This window comes from Denticeps clupeoides, chromosome 16 (assembly GCF_900700375.1).
Source record: "Denticeps clupeoides chromosome 16, fDenClu1.1, whole genome shotgun sequence".
NCBI lineage: Eukaryota > Metazoa > Chordata > Actinopteri > Clupeiformes > Denticipitidae > Denticeps > Denticeps clupeoides.
In genome coordinates, this window is record NC_041722.1 from 2,618,855 (window position 1) to 2,642,754 (window position 23,900).

At 43.8% G+C, this 23,900-nt stretch overlaps 1 protein-coding gene across 2 annotated transcripts in view; it reads left to right on the forward strand.

The window, feature by feature from the left end:
- The window catches only part of cd276 (CD276 molecule), a 75,939-nt gene that overhangs the window by 19,592 nt on the left and 32,447 nt on the right, over positions 1 to 23,900 (forward strand). For both annotated transcript variants that reach the window (XM_028957098.1, XM_028957100.1), the window contains exon 4: positions 873 to 1,169. In XM_028957098.1, the coding sequence (XP_028812931.1) occupies positions 873 to 1,169 (297 nt within the window). The remainder of the gene's footprint in view (positions 1 to 872; positions 1,170 to 23,900) is intronic.

Consider the following 23,900-nt stretch of genomic DNA (forward strand, 5'->3'; position numbering starts at 1 on the left):
CACTGTTCTGTGGGCTTACATGGGTAATTACCGCTGTCATCAATGATTGATGTTGACCACAGTGCTCATAAAAATCCCCTCATTCCATGCAAAGGCCACCAGAATGGATCAGTTCAATAACGCCTGATAGCCATCTCAGTCCAGATCAATGCTGTCTGGGTTTGATTTTGTGCTCTTGGCAATACACGCCAACAAGACGCATTTGTCTTTCCTCTCTTGTAAGTATAAATAACTTAAGTGCCATCTGAGGAAAAAAACGCAAGATAATTATCTTTTTTTCTTATTATTCCTGCATTTTTTTCTGGTGGAAAAACAATGACTTGGTTTCCAGCGATGACATGCTGTCCTTTTCTGTGTCCATGGTATATTGATGTATTATTTTTAGCTGGCATTTACAGTTAACTTGCATTGGCTCCTCGCCAAAAAAAATTGAATCAGGGTCCCCATGGAAATCAGCGCGGATGGCAGGAGAGGTTAGCGACAGCCTAACATCAGCCTGTCTGTGGCGAGATGAGCGTCCACTCCTCCACGCCGCCCAGAAATGAACTCCATTTACAGACCCTGACTCCGCCACTCTCTCTCCACCGGTCCATTTCCCAGAGGCCTCGGCAAAGTCGCATGCACGTTTTGTACCTCCCTTCGGGCGATTGGGGCAGGATGGCACATCAGGATGTTCTACCAAAGATTTCAGCTGGTTGCTAAGCTGCGTGTTGTGCTAAGCTCCCTAAATGTAATTAAGAATTTAATGGGAATCATGTCAGGCTGTTCCCCGGGTGTCTCTCAGTGTAGATAATCTCCGCCTGGACCCCTGCCGTATTTTCATGCTTTACTCCTCCTGTTCTTTCCCCCAACACACACTCACACACACACAGCCCCGTACTCCAAACCGGTGGTGACCTTGTCTCCGGACTCTAACCTGCGGCCGGGCGATAAGGTGGCACTGACATGTGTGGCGTACGGCGGATACCCGGAGGCGGAGCTACTGTGGCAAGATGGAAGTGGCCGGAACCTGACGGACAACGTGACCACCTCGCAGGTGGCCAATGATGAAGGGCTGTTCAGTGTGCGGAGCGTTGCCATGGTTACGCTGGAGCCCAACAGCACCTACAGCTGCAGGGTGACCAATCCCCTGCTGGGAGATGAGGGACACGCCTCTGTCAGTATTACAGGTGAGAGACAGGTCTGTGTGTATAGATACCTACCAGAATATAGATTTTGTATGGTAAACAATAGTCATACAGTTATAATTTATTACAGAGTTATTACCATTGTTATTACACTGAACCCCTTGGTTCTGATAAATATCTTTGAAAGTTAATTTTGGTATAATAATGCAGAAAGATTACATTAAAACATTCACTATTATATTACTCCAACACATTAGAAAGTCATGTTAAGATCATTTTATGTTGTCATAATCTATAATATCAGATTTCATATATAAATTAAATCGTAAGACCTGCACATTTTTAGATGATTTTATGTTGTAAGCAGATACAAGCAGAAACAGATAGGACAAAGGTCCTATCAAAACTCAAAAAAATGCTTTTTGATGAATTATTCAGCTGTCTTTTCTTTTTTAATTTAAATTTCTTTCTTTTCTTTTCTTTTATTTTTTATGAGGATGACTCAAGAAAGTATTTATGAATGAGTGAATGCAGACCTCGCACGCAAACAGACAAATGAATAATTTAGATGATGTTTAATGTCTTTGGTGTGATCTTGCACTCATAAAAGAACTAACCTTGCTGATTCTGACTGATTCTCCTGTTAAACAATTTAAATGTTTTACCGTATGCTGAGACCTTTCTAATGGTCTCTGCCTACTGACTATTGCAACACTTGCCATGTTACTGCTGCGCAGGCAGAATGTGTGAAGTCGGCGCCAAGGCCATGAATCTGAAAATCTGACCACTGTTCTCATCGTGTGTGTGTGTGTGTGTGTCTCTTTTGTGTGCGACGGTTGAGTGTCTGTGTTATTAATTCCACAGTGTAGATCTCTTTCACATGCTGCAGTGTGTCTGTCCTGTGTGTGTGTGCGCGTTTGTCCCCATGTGTCCACTCTCCTGACAGCTGCTGGAAAACAAGCCAGCATTCAGCCTGTTCTCTCAGCCGCTCTTAATGCTGCGAGTTCAGGGTAATCTTGTTTTCAGCCTCGCCGACGCACACTGTCTATTAAAGACTTGTACGCCTTTGTAAATTGATCAGTCAGTCAAATTCTCAGCAGCGAGAGCTCAAGGATTTTTTTTTCTGTCTCTTTATCTTCTGTCTCTTTATCCTCTTTTTACGTAAGAGCTGAGTACCGAACGGGAATGAGTGAAAATAATGAAATGTCCAATTATGCACTGACGAGCAGAAACATGAGCCTTGGGTCCCTTGGCGGCACTAAATTACATCAGTGGATCATCATTTCACAGATGATCCCTGTAAAATTAGGAGAGGCGCTTGTCCGATGTTGTTGTACACCAGAACGGAGTAACTATTCATTAATGTATGAACACAACTTTAAACGAGCTCTGCAGTCCGTAGTTTTGTTATCTACATAAGTTCTGAAGCTCTTGTTAATACCACAGTGAACAGATGAACCTGAATAAACAGAACAAATTGTCGTTTACTGGAGCAGTTAGATGCAGACAAGGACAAGGTGCCAAATTTTCCCAACCACTCCATTGATACAAAGCCAAGGAAGGGTCATCAGTCCTGGCTCCCCACCTCGATCTCTCCTATCCTCCGGCACTACTCGACTGCTACTCGATCGTTGAAAGCAAGCTAAACACTTTCCTTTTTTGGAAATATTTTAAAAATGGGTTCTGAGTTGTAACACAAATGGTATTTACAGATCGGTCCCTATTGAATTAAATGAAGATTTTCTATGATGGGCATTTAAAGCACGTCTGGCAAATGGTGTAAATATAAACATGATCTTGAAAATTTCCAGTCCTGATGGGAGGTGTGTCCTCCAGGATGATGACGCCACGACTCAAGCAACACTGAATGGCTGATGAGTGTGAAAAGCATTTCAGTCAGTTGATATGAACTCCAGTTACCAGATCCCAACAGGGTGACCTTTTTGAGGGATTGGGGCAGTGGTGGCCTTGCAGGTAAGGAAGCTGACTCGTAATCAGAAGGTTGCCGGTTCAAATCCCGTACCGCCAAGGTCCAACTGAGGTGCCAATGAGCAAAAACACCGTCCCCACACACTGCTTCCCGGGTGCCTGTCATGGCTGCCCACTGCTCACTAAGGGTGATGGGTTAAATGCAGAGGAGACATTTCACTGTGTGCACTGGGTGTCACAGGTGACAACTGATCACTTTCACTATCTTGAGTGTTAAACCCTAGGCAATGTGATTGATGTGGCTGCCACTGGCAGCATGGAATACACCAAAAGGTAGCCCAGACCTACAATATCCACTAGAAAATTTATTTATGAATCATGTTTAATGTAAACTCATCTTTAGATGGCATCTACACCACCTTCACTACATGACCAAAGGTTGGAAGAATGGCTGCCATCTCCACCGTAGAGGAAGACTGGCTGTAAATGGAGGGAAAGGAGCAGTGAATGTGCTGAAGGGTCATGATTGTCCAACACTTCAAAATTCACTTTTATGTTCTAAATGTAATTTTTCATCCACCACAGAAGATGCAAATGATAGAAGATGCAAAAAAATATTTCATTGTAGCAGAAGATCATTTGGGAATCACCAACCAGATGATGTTTCTATAATTTACATCCACACTCTGAATCTTATTGAATATGTGAAACTTGATACTATTTTCCAATCGGGAGGTTTTCTATTGCATATTATTCCATTTGAACTAGTTCCCAGGCAGACATTCCATGTAGAGTGGATGATCTCCACTTCCCCTGACCTCATACTCCAAGACTGCACATCAATAGTAAAGTAATTTGGGTCGAAATGCACTGTTTATTTGGTTTTATGTGTCTCGTGTAGTGGGTCTGAGCATCTTAGTATAATGTTTCACTGTATTTCCAGTTGGCTCACGGCTGACATAGCTGGGTTTATGGATCCATATCATCTAGTGGCGCTTCCTTAAATGACACTGACAACTGATAAACTGATAAAATTAAGGATTACATTATTTATTTCTGTCTTAATAAATACGAGTATTGATGATTATTGTTTTTATCCTAATTAGCAAGGTTTCATAATAATTGGTGCATGATTCCAAGGCAAGACTTGTATTGACCTGTAATTTGTGTGGACTTTTAATATTTAGAGAGTGCTGTTTTTGAGATTTTATTGAATGCCACTGCGTGTTTAATCATTATATTCTCCCTGTACTCTCTTTGTACTTTGACCTTGATGGAATCAAGCTGCTCTGATTCAGAAAATAAATATCAGAGAAATGGGGACAATCTAAATCACATCGTGGCTCAGATCAAAAGACCTCAGTCATCGGAACCAGCTCACAGCACCCTCAGATCTTGTGCCATGGTAATTGTCTGTGGCCTGGACTCTCTGGGTGTTTCCAAACCGATTGCATGTAGAAATGCTGCATCCCCAGCCAAGAGGCAACCGCTCTAGTCTTAGCCGGGGTGTTGATGCATCAAGAACAGTACTCCTCACTTTAAAAGGAATCATCACTCCTTTTGATGTCCTGTTATTTGTGTGAGTTATAAGGACCCTTAATAGATTAAAAACCAGGACCGCATTGGAATTTGAAGAGAGTGATCTGTATCATTTGACAAAATATTCTGTGTATATTTCCTAGAAATCACCATTGTTACTTCATTAAAAAAAGTATAGCATTATGAAAGTAACTATTTTTGAGGGAAAGTTACTTAAAACATTCAAATATGAAAAAAAAAATTGTGGAGGGCGTGGCTCTGTCTCCTCCTTCGTAGTGGAAATACCAGCCCACCTCTGCCTCTGGTTGGCTTATCATGAAGGTTATCTCAACCTTAGCCAATCATTATCACATATGCGGTTGTCTCGTCCCTCACCAAAGAAAAGAGAAAATCTTTCCTGCTCCTGTGGCTGGTCGGATGAAATAATTACAGTAACGTGCCGCATGTTATTGCCAGTAACGGTAACAGCGTTGTAATGATGGAAACGGTAATTGGTTGGACTATGTGTTACTGTAAAATGACTTTTTTTCCAGTATCGCCGTTATTGTAACACCGTTATTCCCATGGCTGGAAATCACCACCGTTAATCACCATTTGCAAATTGGAACACTGGCCAAATTTGCAAATGGTGATTAATGGTGTCAAAGAAAAATCTTTGGATCAACAGGCAGAAGGAATGCAGCACTCTCTGTGTTTGGGCTTTTTTTTTTGAGGAATGCGGGGGTGTTTGTAGGAACATGGCAGAATGAGGAACAGGACGATAAATACAGTGAAGCGCGTTTACGCCTGACGTTGTGGCGTTTTTTGTCCCTGCCTTCCTCTCTGTGGCAGGCAGTGTGGGCAGAGCTGTGTGAAATCCCTCTTAAGCAATGCGCAGAGGGGCCAGACACAATCTCTGAGATCCGGCCAGGCTGCAGGGGTGGAAGGGTGCAGAGAGAGGGGTCATCCGGGGTCAGGGTGTGTCGCTCCGCTGGTCTGGGTAATGACAGTGCTGCCAGGGAGTGTGGAGTGTGTGTGGGTTTCCATGGATTATGTGTGTGTGTGTGTGTGTGTGTGTGTGTGTGTGTGTCCTCAGGCCTGGAGGCTAAGAGCAGATGTAGAGAAACACAGTCACCCTCCACGTTGGATCTGTTTGCTCAGCTGGTGCTCGGCTCTCCCCCACATGCCACGCCGCCACCCACCTGCCGAACACGGGTTAAACCTTCTCTTTCTCTCTTTCTTTTTCTTTCACTCTCATTCTCTCACAGTTTCATATTAATGGTCAAATTACTGAAGTAATAGTTATTCCTAATTTCTAAAATCCTAGTAATTAGTGGGAAAAAAGTCAAGCAATGTAAAAGTAAAAAGTGAAAGTAAAATCAGACTGGAGCAGGGTTGGGGCAGTGGTTGGCCTAGCGGTTAAGGAAGCGGACCCGTAATCAGAAGGTTGCTGGTTCGAATCCTGAGGTGCCACTGAGCAAGATACTGTCCCCACACACTGCTCCCCGGGCGCCTGTCATGACTGCCCACTGCTCACACATTTCGTTGTGCTGTGCTGCAGAGTCTCACAATGACAATCACTTTACTTTAGTTTTTTACTTAAAAAGATGATGCTGCTGAGGTCAAAGCAATAGTTAATGACAAGCCCAGGGTTGTTAATAATTTTGCCAATCATAACGTTAAAAATTGAGATGCGAATTTCTTTTAAAAGTTTTTCCCTGCCTCCTTCCTTTGTTGTTTTTCTTCAACAAATGTCCAAAGTGTCTGTAGCAGGAACAGGGATCACTTCAACTTGCGTGGTGGACTACCCTTCTGATCTTCTTCTATTAATGTGTCAATTCTTTCTTTTGCATGCACACACACACACGCACACATTACTGCACAGGCATCTGGCCTTTGTTCTTCACCCCAAATTGGGCATCCAGGACCGAATGCTTTTATCCCCTCAGAGCAGTGGAGAATGAAAGGCTGCGATGCCCGCCCTGCCCACAGGCCTTGGAGCCTTAGTCTTCGCCGCAGATTGGTTTTGTGCTGAAGTGTTCTCGCCAAAGACATTAGAAGCGAGATGGGAGGGAGGAGGAAGCCCATATGCCTCCAGCCGGCCGAGTCGATTCCGCAGTCAAGCAGGTTCAGGCTGATTATCTTTAGGCAGTGATGAGCGCATGAGTGCAGCGGTCGCCGTCCATCACCTTTAAACAAGTTGAGATATTCCAGTGTTATTCCTGGCCGGAATGTTTACTTTCTCATTATGTTGGTGGCGCTGGATTTGCAAATTAACATAAAACAAATAGCCACATGGTGTTAGCATTTCAGCTGTCAGCATGCATCATGTGAACTGGCCATCACTGGGTGCTGATGCATTATGGGAGATGAACAGAGAGAAAATCTGGATGAGAAGTAAAAGGAACTTGGCTCTACTGAGATTTTAAGGAAATAAACTAATGGAATACAGACTGGTCAAATCAATATATACAGTATTCACAAATGTGCATCTTATTTTCCACATTTTGTTATGTTACACCCTTATTCCAAAATTGATTAAATTCATGAAAATGTGGAAAATGTGATAAAAATTTCAAAATCAAAGCTGGTCAATTTAATCCTGGCTAATCACAAAAAAGTAAGTATTCCTAAAAAAAATTACATTTCTTGCCTCCCCAGGACATTGTGAATAAATGTTCATTTTTAGATTTTAATACAGTAAAAGACATATGAAAGCCAAAATACACAATCACATGATGCTTAACTGAATAGCCGCGAGCTGTTTTCATTTTGCTAACTGGAGTGAAAAATGAACTTCTGTGTGCATGCATGTGCATGCATAGCAGAACAGAGGTTAATGACATGGCCTTACACCTCCGAGGTCATGTGGGTGGGGTTGGCGTGTGTTCCGTGTGCTGGTGGTGCAGGTGTCCTCCATTTTCTGCACCACCCTAACACACGTACATTGAATTGCGGACTACACGTCTACCATAGTTGTGTGTGAGTGAATGTGCACCCCGAGCTGCATTCAAATGATGGAGTGCTTTTAGTGTAGCTAAAGGTTTACTAGAAAGGTATAAAATAGAGTGAAATGATTATGGAGTTTGGAAAATAGATCCTCGCCACGCCACAGATGTGGTTGGGGCTGAGGCGCTGGAGCAAGGGCGGCAGTGATGAATTTTTCCCACCGTCGCCGTCACAGCTAGACGGTGGCCTAAACTTGTTTAGTCAACAAGCAGCGGCTTCCTTTCCGTGCGTCGCCCTGCTCGATATGAAAATGTATTTGCGTTTGTTTACAGCAGCTGCTGTGTGCTTAGCAACTTCCGTAATTAATTCTGACCCGGTGGCGCGGCGCGGTGCACGCCGCCCTGCCGCTATTGTAAATATGTGGAATAATCGAGGGACGGTTTGGGCTTATTGCTGAATATGCAGACTCCCGAGCGTTCGGCGCACCCATGCAAAATGGAGGAAAGGTTTAAGACGGTAATAAAAGCGTCGGTTTATCACGGGCGCTGCTCCTTGCCCCGAAAGGCCACCGTCTAGTAGGAGTCTAGCGTTTTCCGCGCCGACCGTCCACGAGGCTGACTGGAATCCCATTACGGGAGTGTAGAAAAATCTGCTTAGGATTCAAACAAGGAGTGAGTGGAGGGAATGGGCGCACACCCTCCTCTTCCTCACATTTGGTTAGAAAAGTAACGAACACGTTGATGGAAACATGCAGTGAGAATTAAAGCCGGGGTGAGGGCAGCCTCATTTGGGAATAATTTCCTCCACAGTGAGGGACAGAGAGTCTGGTCTATGAGGTCTTAACAGTGAAAACTGAGACATATGGAGTCCATATGGATGAGGGGATTCATGTGTGGCCCATGCAGGATTTTACTGCTCTGCACAACATATAAAATGCAAGTGTGTGTCTGTTATTTATTTTTATTACACATGCCTTCATATGGTGTGATGACATGCATGAAATATTCAGTAACACACAGATTTGGTCTCAGGTCACATCAGACTCTCAGAGTGAGTCTTAATATTGGATGAATATGGCCACAATATGGTTTTGCAGGTATGGCGCCAGGGTCTTATTTAATATTGTCACAAAAATTGAAAATGATATTTTCCCTGAGCGTTATTTTCTCTTGCCTATATCAGAAAAATGGAAAACATGTTGTGTATGTTCATGGGTATGTGTTCGACAGTAACAATATCAAATCCTATTTTCATGGGATCACAACGTCATCTGATAAACAAATTGCATATGTTGTACGGTTTCTCAGTATATAAAACTGACTGTAGACTTTTATTTTTATGTAATTACTATAAGACATACAGGCCATATATATTGTATGTCTCTCATGTAATTTTATATAAATTACATGTTTTATATGGCAGTTATACATTTAAAACCCTATTGGGTACAGCAGTTCACTTGATTGCCGTGGGACACAAACAGGAAGTTAATGCAGATGTACAGATGAACCCGCCTCGGTTCTGCACAGCCTATTACTACATTGTATGCACTGGGCGTGGCCACCGCTCACCCTTGTCTGCGCAGCTTTGTCCAGCTGTCTCTCTCCAGCCTGCACTTTGCCGGCCCCGTGGGAGCAATACATCTGCTGGACGGCGCCGCGTGCATCTCGGTTAAGTACCGCCTGTTGGGAGGGCCCTGCTTTACCTTACATAGTAAAGCCTTTTCACATCTGGTGGTCGGTTACACGATGTGCATTACTAAAAGACTAGGGATCCTTGATAGTAAAGCATGTGTATGTGTGCACCTTTGTGTTTAATTAAGGGACTTGCACTCTTATTTACTGCACACTAAAGGAATTAATTAAAGAAGAAGCAGTAGCCCATGTCAGTTAGGTCCAAAAACCCGTCAGTAATATGTTAATCACAGTGATTGCGTTTAAATGTATGTATAACATTATCATTTCGTACTTGTGCATGTAAATATTATATCCTGGTTTCTTAATTCCGCTACGGTGAAGTGGTGGTGGCTCTGACAGTGTACAAATCTACCCAGGTGCGTATTTCACGTATTTCTTGTGTGAGGGAAAAAAAGGACGCTACTCCATAGTTTGAGATTTTAAAACCACTGTACGATCCAAGGCTGTTTTTCTTATCATCTTGCTACTGTATGAATATTTAACAAGATGTATTGTACAATTGGAAATGGAACAACTATTGCTGTTTTTTTATTTAAGATTTAAGTTTAATTGTGAGCTATTACAGATGCATTCTGACAAGTCACGTGGCGGTAGCTCTGGTGGTGTTCCACTTTTTATTGTCAGGTTTTATCAGGAATAAAGATAACTGCTGGAGAGTGTGGACTGATTGTCTTCACCCTGACGTCCATTCTGTTTGTCTAATTGGCCATTCTGGAGGATTCCAGAATTCCTAGTGGTTAAGGAAGCGGCCCTGTAATCAGAAGGTTGCTGGTTCGAATCACGATCTGCCAAGGTGCCACTGAGGTGCCACTGGGTATATCACCATCCCCACACACTGATCCCCGGGCGCCTGTCGTGGCTGCCCCCCATCATCATTGATGGGTTAAATGCAGAGGACAAATTTCACTGTGCACCGTGTGCTGTGCTGCTGTGTATCACAAGTGACAATCACTTCACTTTGAGATTTTTAATCAAATCTCATTTTTCTTACGTCTTCCTTCAATTACAAGGTGGATGAGATCCTCAGTGTGATGTTGGCTTTTAACCATGTATAGTGTAGTCCAAAAGCCAAGGTGGACTAATTGTCAATATCCTCTGTATCAGATAAAAACAATATGTCTGTGTAAACAGCATGTGGTAATTAAAACTGTGATAGTAGCATTTATCATGTATAGGGCGATAGGAAAGACCGGATTTCTCATTCTGTACATGCCATACATACTGCTGAATGACTGCAAAATGGTACAAAAATGAAAGCGCCACGTACTCATGTATTAAGTTGAAAAATCGAAAGTGCTATAACACAGCACAGCACAAGGTGACACAATGAAATGTGTCCTCTGTATTTAACGGTCACCTTGGTGAGCAGTAGGCAGCCATGACAGGTGCCCGGAACACATTGTGGGGATGGTGCTTTGCACAGTGACACCTCAGTGGCACCTTGGCAGCTCGGGATTCAAACCACCAACCTTCTGAATACAGGTCCCCTTCCTTACCTGCTAGGCCACCACTGAAATTGTCTGACCTATTTCCAAAAGGAATGTCTGAGAAACCAGAGTCTGGACTGTCCACCAGAAACCAGGTTCCAAAAGCAACAGATGAGGAAGTGGATTAGTATGTTTCCTTCATAGAAAGTTGGATTTGATCATGTGACTTGAGGGTCACCTGTTTAACATATACACATTATTTTTCTTGTCCCAGACCCTACTGTGCTACGGATATCTGTGCTTTGTTTTTAAATGAGCTCAACCCCCCTCCCAGTGGTGGTACAGTTCCATTTCTCCAACAATCCTGCTGAATTCATCAGGCTCTTCTCACTTCTCTCTGAAATTGATCAGGATGACTTTTCAAAATTGCCCCCAACATCAGCTCTTCATCACGGCGGCTTCTGTCACTCCGTGTTTGGAAATGATCTGTGACAAAATAGAATTATTTGCTCAAAAGGAATGGGATGATGGATACAATCATACTTTTTTTTCATCTTCTGAAAGGAGAGGAAAAAGGAAAATCATTGATTGGCTTTAGGTTGCAGCAGGTGTGTGTGTGTGTGTGTGTGCCTGTGAGTTAAAGAGAGAGAGAGAGAGAGAGAGAGAGAGAGTGAGCGCTAAATAAGTACAACGTGAGGAATCTGGAGATAGTTAGATGAAGAGATTGCCAGTCTTGGGCCCATTGTGGTGTGTGGCAGCGTCACTGTCTCCATGCCACTCTGCTGGCACAGTGTTCCCCACCTCCACCGCGCCAGGATCAGATAGAGCCGACGGGAGAGATGGGAGCGCCTGCGTCTCTGGGCCTGACAGACAGATGGGAGATGGATGTGGTGACAGGCAGAGAGGCGGCCAGCCCGGGCCTCAGCTTCACCAATTTCCTTCCCAAATTCCCTCTTCGCCCCACGGCCTTGCCAAGAGCTGCTCAAGCACGAGCAGTCAAACCGACTCTCCCAGTTTGCCCACCGTATTTCTCTCCATACACATCTCAAATCTACAGATTTCTTGTCTCGACTGCAGTCACGGGGCTCAAATGTGGAACTTAATCACTAACTGGAACACAAACGCGGCTCAATGGCCAGAAGAGAACCAAAAGCAGCTAAATTATCTATCAGTCACAGACTGACAGCGTTGCTGGTGACAGATCACGGCTGGTGACAAAGGAAGGTTTATATACAGAGAGCAATCGGGGAAAATGAGGCGCTGAGAGAATCTATTAGCACGGCAGCCATTATTTCAAATATTCCTGGTAACGTTAGTACATGCAAATTGTGAGAGGAACTTAGCCCCTTGGACTTAACACTTCTCTTTCATAATATTAACAATTTATTGAAAGAATATAAAATACAGACACATTACCACTATTGAAAACTAAAATGTCCCTGTGGTCCATGAGGTTTCCTATGATGTCCATGATGTCAGTTCCTTCTCCCTGCTATCATCAGTTCCCTTGCTGGCTCCTGACATACGTTGTCGGGTAAATTGGTACCTGCCAGTGTCCCTGCTCTGCTTACAAAGGGTTCTAAAGATGCAAGGGTGCTGAAAGCTAAAAATGGCTGGTCGTATTTAGTCCTTTTTCTTGTTCTGTGCTCAGCTCCAGTATAGGCCTTATTTAAATGCAATTAACGAACCTCTGTGGTGGGGCAGAAAACATGGGTCTAAATGAATCTGTTGTCATCAGAGCTGCTCCCTTCCTCTGTCCCCAAATGGAGCTCTGTATTAATTAGCGTCCAAATCGCAAGACAATCCTTCTTGTAATGAATGCCTGCCACTGTCCTATTGAAGCACGCACTCCAGGGGTGGAGTAGTGGTTGGAGATCCGGGGTAGGCGGGGCTACGGCGCTGTTTTTAAGCCTACTGCTGTCACATCACCGCTACAGGCCTTCAATGCATGCAGTTTTATCCCAGTGTTCGGAGTTTGCTGCCATGCCCTGGCTCTGCGGAGCACTGAAGTATTGTTAGATTGAACCAAGGATTCATTCTGTATACCAGTTCCTGTCTCAGATCCATCTCTTGGAATCACAGGGACCAGATGAGTGTAGGGGTTCCTCTTTGTGAGAGTGATTGTCTGTGTGTTTGAGAGGTTGGTGACTATTTGGAAATTGCCCTTCAGAGATGTACTCTGTACTGAAATGCTCATGAACATCAAATATGTTAATGACAACAACAATCCAAATTCTGTTTATGCAAGTCAGATTCTAATATATTGGATTCAAACTGAATCTAGAACCATGACTGCAATCCTCAGCCGATCGGCGATCATGCAGTATTTGAAGGAATTTTATCACATTATCATGAGGAAATAGTGAGTACCCACGTGCAATTTGTGATCCACTTAAATCAAGCCTTTTTTTTCTTCCAGGCCGGGGAATAAATAAAATGTTTAGCTGCAGAATGTGGCTTGTTATTGGCATTTTGCGGACCCTGGGGTCTCTGTTCTATGCTGTGACAGGGCTGAGAAGGACCTGTCTGCTCATGTCCTGGTCCCTCTCTTTTTTAAAGCTCTCTATTTATGGCCGCTGTAAAGGAGAATTTGCGCTTTGTCACTGATCTGCCTCTTTTTCTTTCCCGTACAGACTGTCCGTGGGACCGAGGGCCTTGTGGTGTACATTTCCAACTGTCTGTTAAATCCTGTAAGAAGGATTGGTTTTGGGAGGCCTGTCACCACTCCAGGCTTTGCAAAATAAAATCATATTAGCAGCAGGCTTTGAGAAGCACGGCATAGTGGAAATAAAGCTTGGCCGCACCTTCAAAGGCTATTGGTTTTAATTAACTATCCATTTATATCATACTTAAACTCTGCTCTAGATAAGACTCTGCATTATTGTTCCACAAAGGATGTTTGCCACCCCTGCGAATTGCTTTTGTTCAGGGCTTTGAATCCGCCTGAATCGATGCCTGCACATACACAAAGAGCATTGTCTTGCAAGCTAATGTATTTTCAATTAGGAGCTGCTCAGAGATTTGTCCCATTCCAGGGATAGGTGGCTCTTCCTCTTGATAGCTCTGGGGATCCGTAATTGATTGCAGAGTGTGAAATGAAAGTAAAGTCTGACTTTTTTCCCCAGACAACCGGGACAGCCATTTAGTCTTTTACTCCACCTCAGCTTGATAGACCCGCCCTTTAAGGTCACGTTTCTTGTGTTATTTAGGCAGTTTGTTTACAGACCATTATGTGCTTAATTGTGGAGCCGCCGCCTTGTTGCGAGTGATATGTTCTTTTGGCGGGTGTGGACGGAGCTAAGCTGCGAGGATCCGCTGGTCCTTCAAGTCAGATTAGGATCTTGCCATGGGCCTACGCTCGCCTCCTCATCCACGCCTGTCCCCCTAATGCATGACAACCTGCAGCTCATTTCAGACAAACTGTCCGAGGGGAAATAAGCTCCCCCATCTTCCGTTATTAATTTTGTCAACGGCGTTTAATTTCATCAGCGGGCCTCGCGCCGGAACACTGCGGCGCTAAGTGCAACTCTGTCAACGACACGCGACAGCTCGCTGACCCATACTTAAAGCGCCTGTCAGATCTATAATGTATCTGCCCGACTCTGCCCGGCCTCCTCTTCATCTGGAGCGTGGCTGCAGGAGGCCTACTGACCATGTACAAAAAAATCTGGTGACAAACTTTTAGATGGCTTCACTTTGGAGAAAATATTTGGAGAAAAGTTGGGCAACAGACGCAATTTGGAGTATTGTCAGAGATCTATAGATTTTTTTCTAAAGTATTTTTGAAGTATTCATTAACAAATAGACTTTTTAAAAGGTTATGTGAAATGTTCAATACAAAAAAAATATTATCAATATTATTATAACTGTTTATATTCCGCTATATTTCTCTATTGAATTGCCCACTTCTGCTTTCAGTAGGTTGTAATTATAGAAAACATTGCGTTTTAACATCTATTTGCTGTAAAAGTGTTATAAGAGATTAATAACAGGTTCAGGTCTGTTAAGCATGTCCCTATACGGCGCTGTGATGGAAGGTCGTTATTGAAGCAGTTTAGCTGCCAAATCTCATCGATTTCCAATGGCGTAAATATCTCACCGGAGTTCTTTTTTTTATAGGTCCGGGGAGCGCGGCGGCTCCTGGTGGACCACTGCCAGGCACTAGTAATTCAACCCAGATATTGTAGATCCATGACGATTGACGGCGTGAGGTGAGCTGTGGCTTAGCAATTGCCCCACCTTCACAGTTGAGCCCCGGTATCTGATTTCCACGCCAACTGGGATAACTGATTTCACAGTCACAGGCTATTTGCCAAAAGCGGCGGCACCTGTTTGGCGGGACGCCGCTGTGGTAAGAATGCGATAACCCGCTCCTCCCTGTGAGCGCCGCTGCAGAGGGGCTTTGGGAAGGATTAAGGCCGGCCCGCCTACAGGTCTCCCACCACACGCCTGCTAAACAACGCGAGTAAACAGCCCCGCTCACCTGCCCCCGCCTCCCTTATTTGGCGACAGTCAGTATCCCGCCGTGGGCATCTTTCCAGGCACGAGTTATCATCACAGACCTGTTGTGGCACCTGCGAGGGTGATGTGCTTTCACCCTTGTGGGCCGGAGATTGGCACAGAGATTTCCGTGATGAATGGCCCCATTCCCCATTATTGCTCTGACTTTCTTGGGGATTTCAGGACAGACGTCGTTTTTCCTTGATTTATGTATTTAGCTGCTGGTGTTTTTTCCACTTTTTTCATTACACTTGCTTTTCTTCAGAGGCCAAATCTGAAATGCGTTCCAGACTTTTCCTGAGATGCATGTGTGTTTCCTTTTCGTGGGCACGTTTCTTGGCTGTACTCTCCATTTCTGCAGGAATGCCAGTTGCATCACTGCCCTCTTTCAGGCAGAGGAGTCTTACTTGTGAAGTGCTGAAACGTCTGGGGTATTTTGTAGTGTGTTATTAAAGATTCACATCTGCTCGGGACGCTCATCTGAGGCCCTTCTTTTGCGGAGACGCTCTTGAGGAATTCACACGAGGCTGAGACAAGGAGCCAGAGATGCAAGGGAGGGGTAGGAAGTGCCTCTCCGGTGGCTTTCAAAAGGCCTTGGGGCCAAAAATCCCACAGGCTGCACTGTAATGATCAGACACTCTTATGTTAATGGTTGGTAGAAGGCTCGCTCTGATTAAACCCAGGGCGAGGACCAATTATGGGACGCGGGAGTGTCTCTCCTCATTAGCATTGCCGGTCCTTCACCATGTGAACGATGTAAACAAGCTTCTGCTTGTCATCCGTGGTACTTTTTCAAGAATGAAAGAACGAATCAGAGAACTGCATGAATAATCCAAGCCCGACCAAGAAGTTAGTGCTTTAAAGCACTCCAGCTCTAAAGTACTTTATGTTCTAGACGACAATGACAAGTGGATTCTGAGGATTGTTTTTCTTTTCTTTTCTTTCTCTAGAGAGAGCGAGAGAGAGAGAGAGAGAGAGAGAGAGAGAGAGAGATATGGCCATATATGGCCAAGCACTGTGCAGTTTTATAAATTGTGTCCTTCAGAGGTGTTTGAAATTATGAGTGTGTGGTCCAATTGATCTGCTACAAAGTTGACAAACTAAGGAACTTTCTGTCTGTCAGAAATTGTGCTGGAAAGCCTTTTATTCAGAACAACATTGAGGTACCAAACAGTGGTAAAGTGTCTTAAGACTGCTGACCAAATGACATAACATCATGACTGCTTAGAGAGGAAGTGAATAACACAGATATACTGTGTGAGGATTTGAGTGACATTTACATGGACCAAGGTTTGATGGCATCCCCAAAACTCCAGCTCTTGTCTGATGATCCATTTCTACAGTGATCAGGTCCAACCAAAAGTAACCCATGGGCAAATGCTGACCACATAAGTGAGTGCACTCCTTAGTGAAAATGTCCAGTGTCAATGTTTTATGTGGTATCCATAGTTTTACACCGATTACTTTACATTGTGTCAAAGTGTTATATCTTCAGAGTTGTTCCAAGGAAATATACAACAACAACAACAATATATATTTCTTATATAACCCAAAATCACATACAATGGGGTTTGACAGGCCCTACAGTTGACAACCCCCACACTTGACCCTTCTGCACACAAGGAAAAACTCCACACAAAAAATCTCTAGGATAGAGAAAAAACCTTGGGAAAGAGTGATACAGAGAGGGACCCCCTTCCTGGGTAGAGTGAGCCTTCAAATGGTGTCAGTGCAGGGTTTGTGATGATTTGTCCAATAAGAGAAAAGGTCCTACAGTTGGAGAGGTGCAGAAGTCCAAAGAGTAGTATAGAGCATCTGTCCATGTTTGGAGGTACTGGACAGTGAAGCGTAGCTTTTAGTTCAGTGTCCATTATGATGCTACTGGTCCATTTGAAGATTGTCTGTGCTTAACAGGGTGTCTGTGTGATAAAGTGGACTTAATAATTTCCATTCTTTATTTTCATGACCATTTACATTGTTAGATTCTCACTGAAGGCATCAAAACTATGAATGAACACATGTGGAGTTATGTACTTAACAAAAAGTGGAGACCTGACCCCCACAGTCACCGGACCTGAAACCAATCGAGATGGTTTGGGGTGAGCTGGACCGCAGAGTGAAGGCAAAGGGGCCAACAAGTGCTAAACACCTCTGGGAACTCCTTCAAGACTGTTGGAAAACCATTTCAGGTGACGACCTCTTGAAGCTCATCAAGAGAATGCCAAGAGTGTGCAAAGCAGAAATCAGAGCAATGAAACTAGAATATAAAACATGTTTTCAGTTTTTTTGCCTTTTGTTTGTTATGCTTTTAATCTTATCTCTATTTGTAACAACTTTAGTATTAAAGAAATTCATAAAATCATTACTACTATAATGAAACTGAGTGTTAGTGTTTCTGCGATCTGTTTCTGTCTTATTCCTGGTTAGTTGTTAAACAGGAATCTGGAATTATTTTTGTTCTTGTGTATTAACAAGGAGAGATACGTCGATCAAGCCTTCCTGTAGTTAAGGAGACTCTTCTTCCATGCTATTCAGAATATGTTCAATTTACTTCGACACCATTTACTTTCTAATTCTTCTCAAGAATTCTTCTTAAGTGAGCGTGTATGATCACTATTCTAAAAGAAAATAAACGCTGCACAAGCAAGCACAAAGCACTGTATTAAAACCCTCCAATCGTCTGATGTTACCTGGCAGAAATAGAGGTTAAAAGAATGTCTGTGAAGATTATCAGTCATCCAGGTGAAATTGTCTATATATTGTCTATAATTGTTTATAATGCTGCACTTTCATCCATGCCCAGGAAAATCAGGCCCAATTAACACGTCCACCAGGTTGGCCAGCTTTTGTTTCACTTACCGAGCCTATTCAAGGCAGAAGTGAGGTGCAACCAACCTGGAGGATAAATTTGTGATCACAAGCCAACTTCCCTCAGATTGACAAAGTTCTGTGGATGCAGAATGAAACATATCTACCTTACAGAAAGAAGTCCAGTTGCCACGACTCAACTTTCAGACAGGTTAAAAGAATGAATAGTTTCTAATTTATTAACACCCATAGATTACTATTGCATTTACATGTAAATATTGTATGTAAAAAGAAGAAAAAATAGAAGAAAGGAGAAAGGGATAGAGGAAGATAGAGGAACTGCCAGGAGCCAAGCTACAGAGAGGTCGCCTGGTCCAGGAGAAACAGGGAGAGAGAAAGGCCCAGAAACTGGGGGAAAAGGAAAGGCAAGTGCCTACAGTCCACAACAGAAAAATCTTTTATACATTTGACTCCCATCAAGGCAATTAAGGCTTTATTCACAGATACAACCAGGTTGGAAACAAAGTCTGTAACATTTAATAATCCTATTCTTATATCGGAGGTGCTGGTGGTATGTTCTGTAGGAATGATAGTAACAGGTAATAAATTGCTAATGTATTATTATTTATTATTAATCTTAATGTTTCTTGTAAGATCTCTTGAGCGAGGTAAAGACAGTGTCAATACTGTACACGCTGGGCTGCTCTACGCTCGGTTTAACCAGTCTGTTTGCTGGCTGGTCTCGGCTCTGCCGAGTCAGGTTTGCTTTTTGATTCTAAGACTATGAGCCAGATTTTTAGGTAACTGAGTGGCACTCGGGCTTCCCCCGAAATGTTGGCCAGTTATTAATAAAACCCACTTAATTTTTTTGGACACCACTCCCGACAACCAGCAATTTATATCGAGGATCCTGCTACAGGTCTCGTTGCTGCGCCGAAACTGCGGTAAAGGGCCAGATATTAGCCAGTGCAAGCATCTCTATAAAATTATCTTTAGTTATTTCTAACTGGCGTAGCCGGACATCGTTAGGGCCGACGTGAAACGCTATACTGGACAGAGCATTTAAACACAAGATTTTATTCGCTGGCGCCACTATCCTCATGTTTCTAACTGTGGAGTCGCCAATGACTAGAGCCGGTGGATAGTAGGACCCAGCCGATGCCTCGCTGAGGGGGAGAAGCGGTTCTGGACGCAAACCGGGGAGTGGTACCCAGGTTGTGGGGGAGCTTGGCGGGTCGTTTGTGTGATTTACGCTGAGCCGCCACCCAACTGCCCTGCTGTCCAGAGGTCGCTACTGGTACCGGCGCCGGGGTAGAGACACTCACCGGCTGGCTGGGCTGGTGCGCTCCTCTAGCTCAGCTATTTTCTCTGTCATCATCATCAGGGAATAAGAAAGGGAGCCATAACTTCTGTTTGTTGAGTGAAGGTTATTCTTAATTTGGAGGAAATTCAGGAAGACATTGGAAGTAACACCAGCTCATGCCAAACACACCAAACAGTGCATTCTACAATATTTTCAAAAATGTGACAGATACTGTAGATATGAACCCCTGTCAATACATAGATGTATTTATATATTGCATGTCGTTTGTCAAGCCATTGCTGTTCCGAGTGCCTTTGCACGCAAGCATTTCACTCAAAATAACCAGAGTGACAAGCAACTTGAGAAAAAAAAGGAAAATAAACATTGTTCATTAACTCGGGGTTTGCAAGTTGTATTGAATGAACCAATCCCAATGCGAGGCTGGAACCTTGATCATTCCCATTCCCTCTCCCTCCCTGTCAGGTGCTACTCTGTAACTAACAATCTGAAAATGGTTTCATTTGTATTTAACTGTGCAATGACACCGTGGCAACTGATCTGCTGAAGTTTTGAAACTTTTTCTGTTTAACCGTGGAACAGTTCAGAGTGTAATGGAGCACCGTGTGGCAGGAAGAGAGAGCTTTAAGCTGAAGGGGAGTTCTGTAGTCCACACGCCTGCCTGTTTAAACTCTCCTGGGCCTTGCAACACTGAGACGGCCATTATCTTTAATTGATGGTTGGAGGAAGTAGCTGGTAAGTGTCACACACTGAATGGAGCCGGGTGCTGAGGTCTCCTACCCCTCCACCTCACTCTGCCTCCTCCGTCGTAATGAGCACCCAGTTCTGTCGCCCCGGCTACGCACAGTCTGTAAAACACTAGTATGGAAGAGTCCTTCACAATCATTTCGACTCATATAACACACACATACACACACGTAATGCTAGTCCTTCTTTTATATCAAGATCCACTTAGCTCCAGGGACCTTGTCTGATTTATATAACTCGGGCTTGTCTAGCTGATGCCATGGATCGCCAGCCATGCCTTCCCAGACACCAAGCACCGCTTGCCTCAGTTTTCTACATATACTGATGATAAAAGTCTGAATACCAGTTGTAAGCAGTAATACATTTACATTTACAGAATTTATCAGACACCATTATCCAGAGCGACTTACAATCAGTTACAGGGACAGTCCCCCCTGGAGCAATTTAGGGTTAAGTGTCTTGTTCAGGGACACAATGGTAGTAAGTGGGTTTTGAACCCTGGTCTTCTGGTCCATAGGCGAGTGTGTTACCCACTAAGCTACTACCACCCTAATATATTATGAATTGGTGAATGAATAAATAAAAGGAACGTCACTTCCTGCTGTTTGGGCAGAACATAATGTACATCGTCTGGAGCCTCCAGATGTGATGAGGAAGCCCAGTGAGATAAAGCCACTGATAAAGCTATTCCCATACTTGAGTCGGACCTGCTGAATGGAGACGTATCCTGCAGTGAACAGTGAACTGTGAACAGTGGCACTCGAGAGCGCCATCAGTCTTAGCACCAGAAAAGTCCCATAATGCCCTGCACACAACTAACAGGATGTTGCTGTGTGAATAAGAGACGTGGTTCCTGACGGGAGATATGCAGAGGCACGTCTTAGAGAAACGCCTATCGTTATATAATCTCCCATTACGCTGCAGAGGACTAGGCCTCTTCCACGAGTTTCAAAAAAATGGGTCAGCGCTGTCTGAGGATGCTGACCAAACTCTCTCTCTCTATGTTTGCTGATGCCTTAATGGGGAACTTGAAATGGGCGTCGGCGTAGACGTTTTAATCCAAATTAATCCTTCTGGTCTAGAGACAGGGACAAGGCGCATATTGGCTCGTCAGGTTTAATCTGCTTTATGTTGGGGGGCTGCTGTGTTTTTGTGAATTCACCTGGTGGAGGTGAGCTCCTCCGATTCACATGCACTTTAATTAGCTGCGAGGCAGCGAAGACGTACGATCAAGATCCAGTTGACCCCCGCGGCCCCCTTAGATCAATTCTGGCCCGCTTGGAGTGGTGGAGAGTGGAGGGGCGCGTTGATAGCTGTCACAAGCGATCGTCTCCGACACCTCTCTCGGCCGGGCCTGTTGTCAGCTCTGTGGTTTTAAAGCTAATTAGAAAATTTGGAGAACACGACTTGTTTAAACTGATGATTGCGCCCAAAGTTTGTCTCGGATTTGGCTTGATTGTTTGATGGGTAGGACGAAAAAAGTGAGTGAGAGAGAGAGCGGCGCGAGGGATGGGTGAGAAGAAAAGAGAGAGGAGGAGAGTGAGAGAAACAAAATGGAATAGCGGAAAAATCGATAGTCTACTCTGCCTCCAACATCTTAATGTCAGCGTCTCAGGAGAGAGTGTGTGGAAGTGATGGACTCTCTGTCAGTCAGGTTTTTTAATGTGAGCTCTGGAGGAGCTGATCCCAGGCTGCTAGACTGTTACATCCAGACAGTAGAGTCAGGGTGGACCTGGTCCTCAGCTTGAGCTGCACCACCGGAAAAAAAAACTTTCGTTCGCCCAGAGACCGAGTCTATAGAAGAATATTCTCCTTTTATTGTATTGTGCAACAACAAGGTCTTAATCGGGTTTCCTGGCGCCAGCCATCGCAAAGTGCTCCATACCGCTAAAGCGATCTAAAGCGTGCTGCTCTAAATAAATTAATTACAAATGGGCAACACAAAAGAATTGATTCCACACCTTTTTATTCTCCCTTTGTGAATACTTGGCAGAATCTCCACTGGCAGCTCTTAGGGTTGTGCAGACCTTTGCAGTTTTTCAGACGTTCTTTTCCAAAAAACATTGCTTATAGTTCCATGTAAATCATGAGAAGCAATATTCATTATATGCTTTGTAGAGCTTGTCCAATCAAATGGACTGACCCTTAGAATAACCCACGTATGACCGCCTTAAAAATTCCAAGCTATCTGTCCTCTTATAGATTTTTTCAGCCCAATTAAACCATTCACTTCCATTCTGGATGGAAAGATACCAAACCTCAGTCTGAAGTGAGCTGGATCAGAGGTCATTCACTCGGACATATATTTCCTAATGTGACCCTACATTTACCATACATTTACAGAATTTACATTTAACAATCAACATAGTGCTGCCACTGTGCATCTTGCATGGTGTTCCAGGGAACTCAAGGGTAACCTAGCATAGAGGTAATAATCTTCTCAGTCCACCCGCAGTCAGCTACATGCCTCCTGGCGAACTCTATTCAATCGAGGTGAGGCTCTGTGAAGTTTTTTGGAACCTGCCTATATGCCTCATGCTGAATTGCTCTGGTGTCAGCAGTGGAATACTGCAACTCCTTCTGAACTACAACTCCTTCCTCATGCAACTCCTTCCTTGTGCACAGTTTTATCGCCTGGAATGATGCTATGTTGATTGGCCTTTGTTAAACTCAGTTAGGAAAAAGTTGATTCAGGGTTGGATTATGGGCAGAATGATTGCTTCATCCTTGATGCTGAGAATATAATTACTGAAATTTTACAGCTACAACAGTTTCATAGGGAATTTTCTTGGGAATTGAGGGACCAATGAGAAGTCAGTACCCAGGCTTGCTGTTCGCTGAATGCTCTTTCCACACCCAAAGACTCCTCTGGTCCTGGGAGAACTCTGTCTTTCAATATCTTTAAAGTTACTTTATTTTGAAGAGACTAATGTGGAATTCTTAAAGTCTTTTTTTATTAACATCTTCACCAAGACCAGCTGTCACTTGCAGCATTGGCAGCATCTTATGAGAAATGGCGGAAGGGGCGCAGGGAGCAAGCAAAGAAGAAATAAATAACAACACGGCTTATTTCTATTTGCATTTCCATTACTCTCTGTCTGCTTACGTGTGCTTGCACATCACAGAGCTATTTCTTCCTTCCGGTCACACCATCAACGAGGGCAATGATGTCATTTTAAAGACAAATTGTTCAGGGAAATATAAGCTGAGTTGTCCTCGAGAGAGGGACAAATAACCCTCCTGCATGCCAATAAGACAGCTCTCGGGCATCCGACTAAAAAGCAATTCATTGAAAGGCAAAGGAGGAAGAAAAAAAAAAAAAGCAAGAAGCCACCAAACAAAGATGCTGACAGGACAAGAAGCTTTTCTCATTTATCTTTTCTTGCCAACTTTTTCCTTTTTCCGGTGTCTTCCATGTCCTGTGGTATAGAGACAGACTTGGGTTGAGGACAATGGTGTCTGTTTACTCTGTACTTTTTTGTTAAGATAAGAGCAAAAACAACATTCTGTATGGAATCACTTCTTCTGTCCAGCAATGAATTGTGAAAGGTGCCCAAAGCCATTTTCTCCATCCAAATCCCGCCCCTCTGTCAGACAAGAAAATCAAATATTCCGTTTTGTGTTTTCCTGTTCGGATAATCCCTTTCATGTGACGACGTCGGCCTTACTGTTTCCATTATTGTGGCGCCCATTGCCATTGCCAATCACAATCCTGCGGTTACCCCAGGGAGCCGGAGAGGATGGACAGAATAAAGAGGTTAAAGTTATCACACTCAAGTCAGAAAGGTCCAGAAGGAGACGGTAGCGATTTTCTCCTCTACTCCCCTCTGTGAGAGGCTGGATTTCATCCTCGCTGTTCTGTTTTATACAGAGAGTG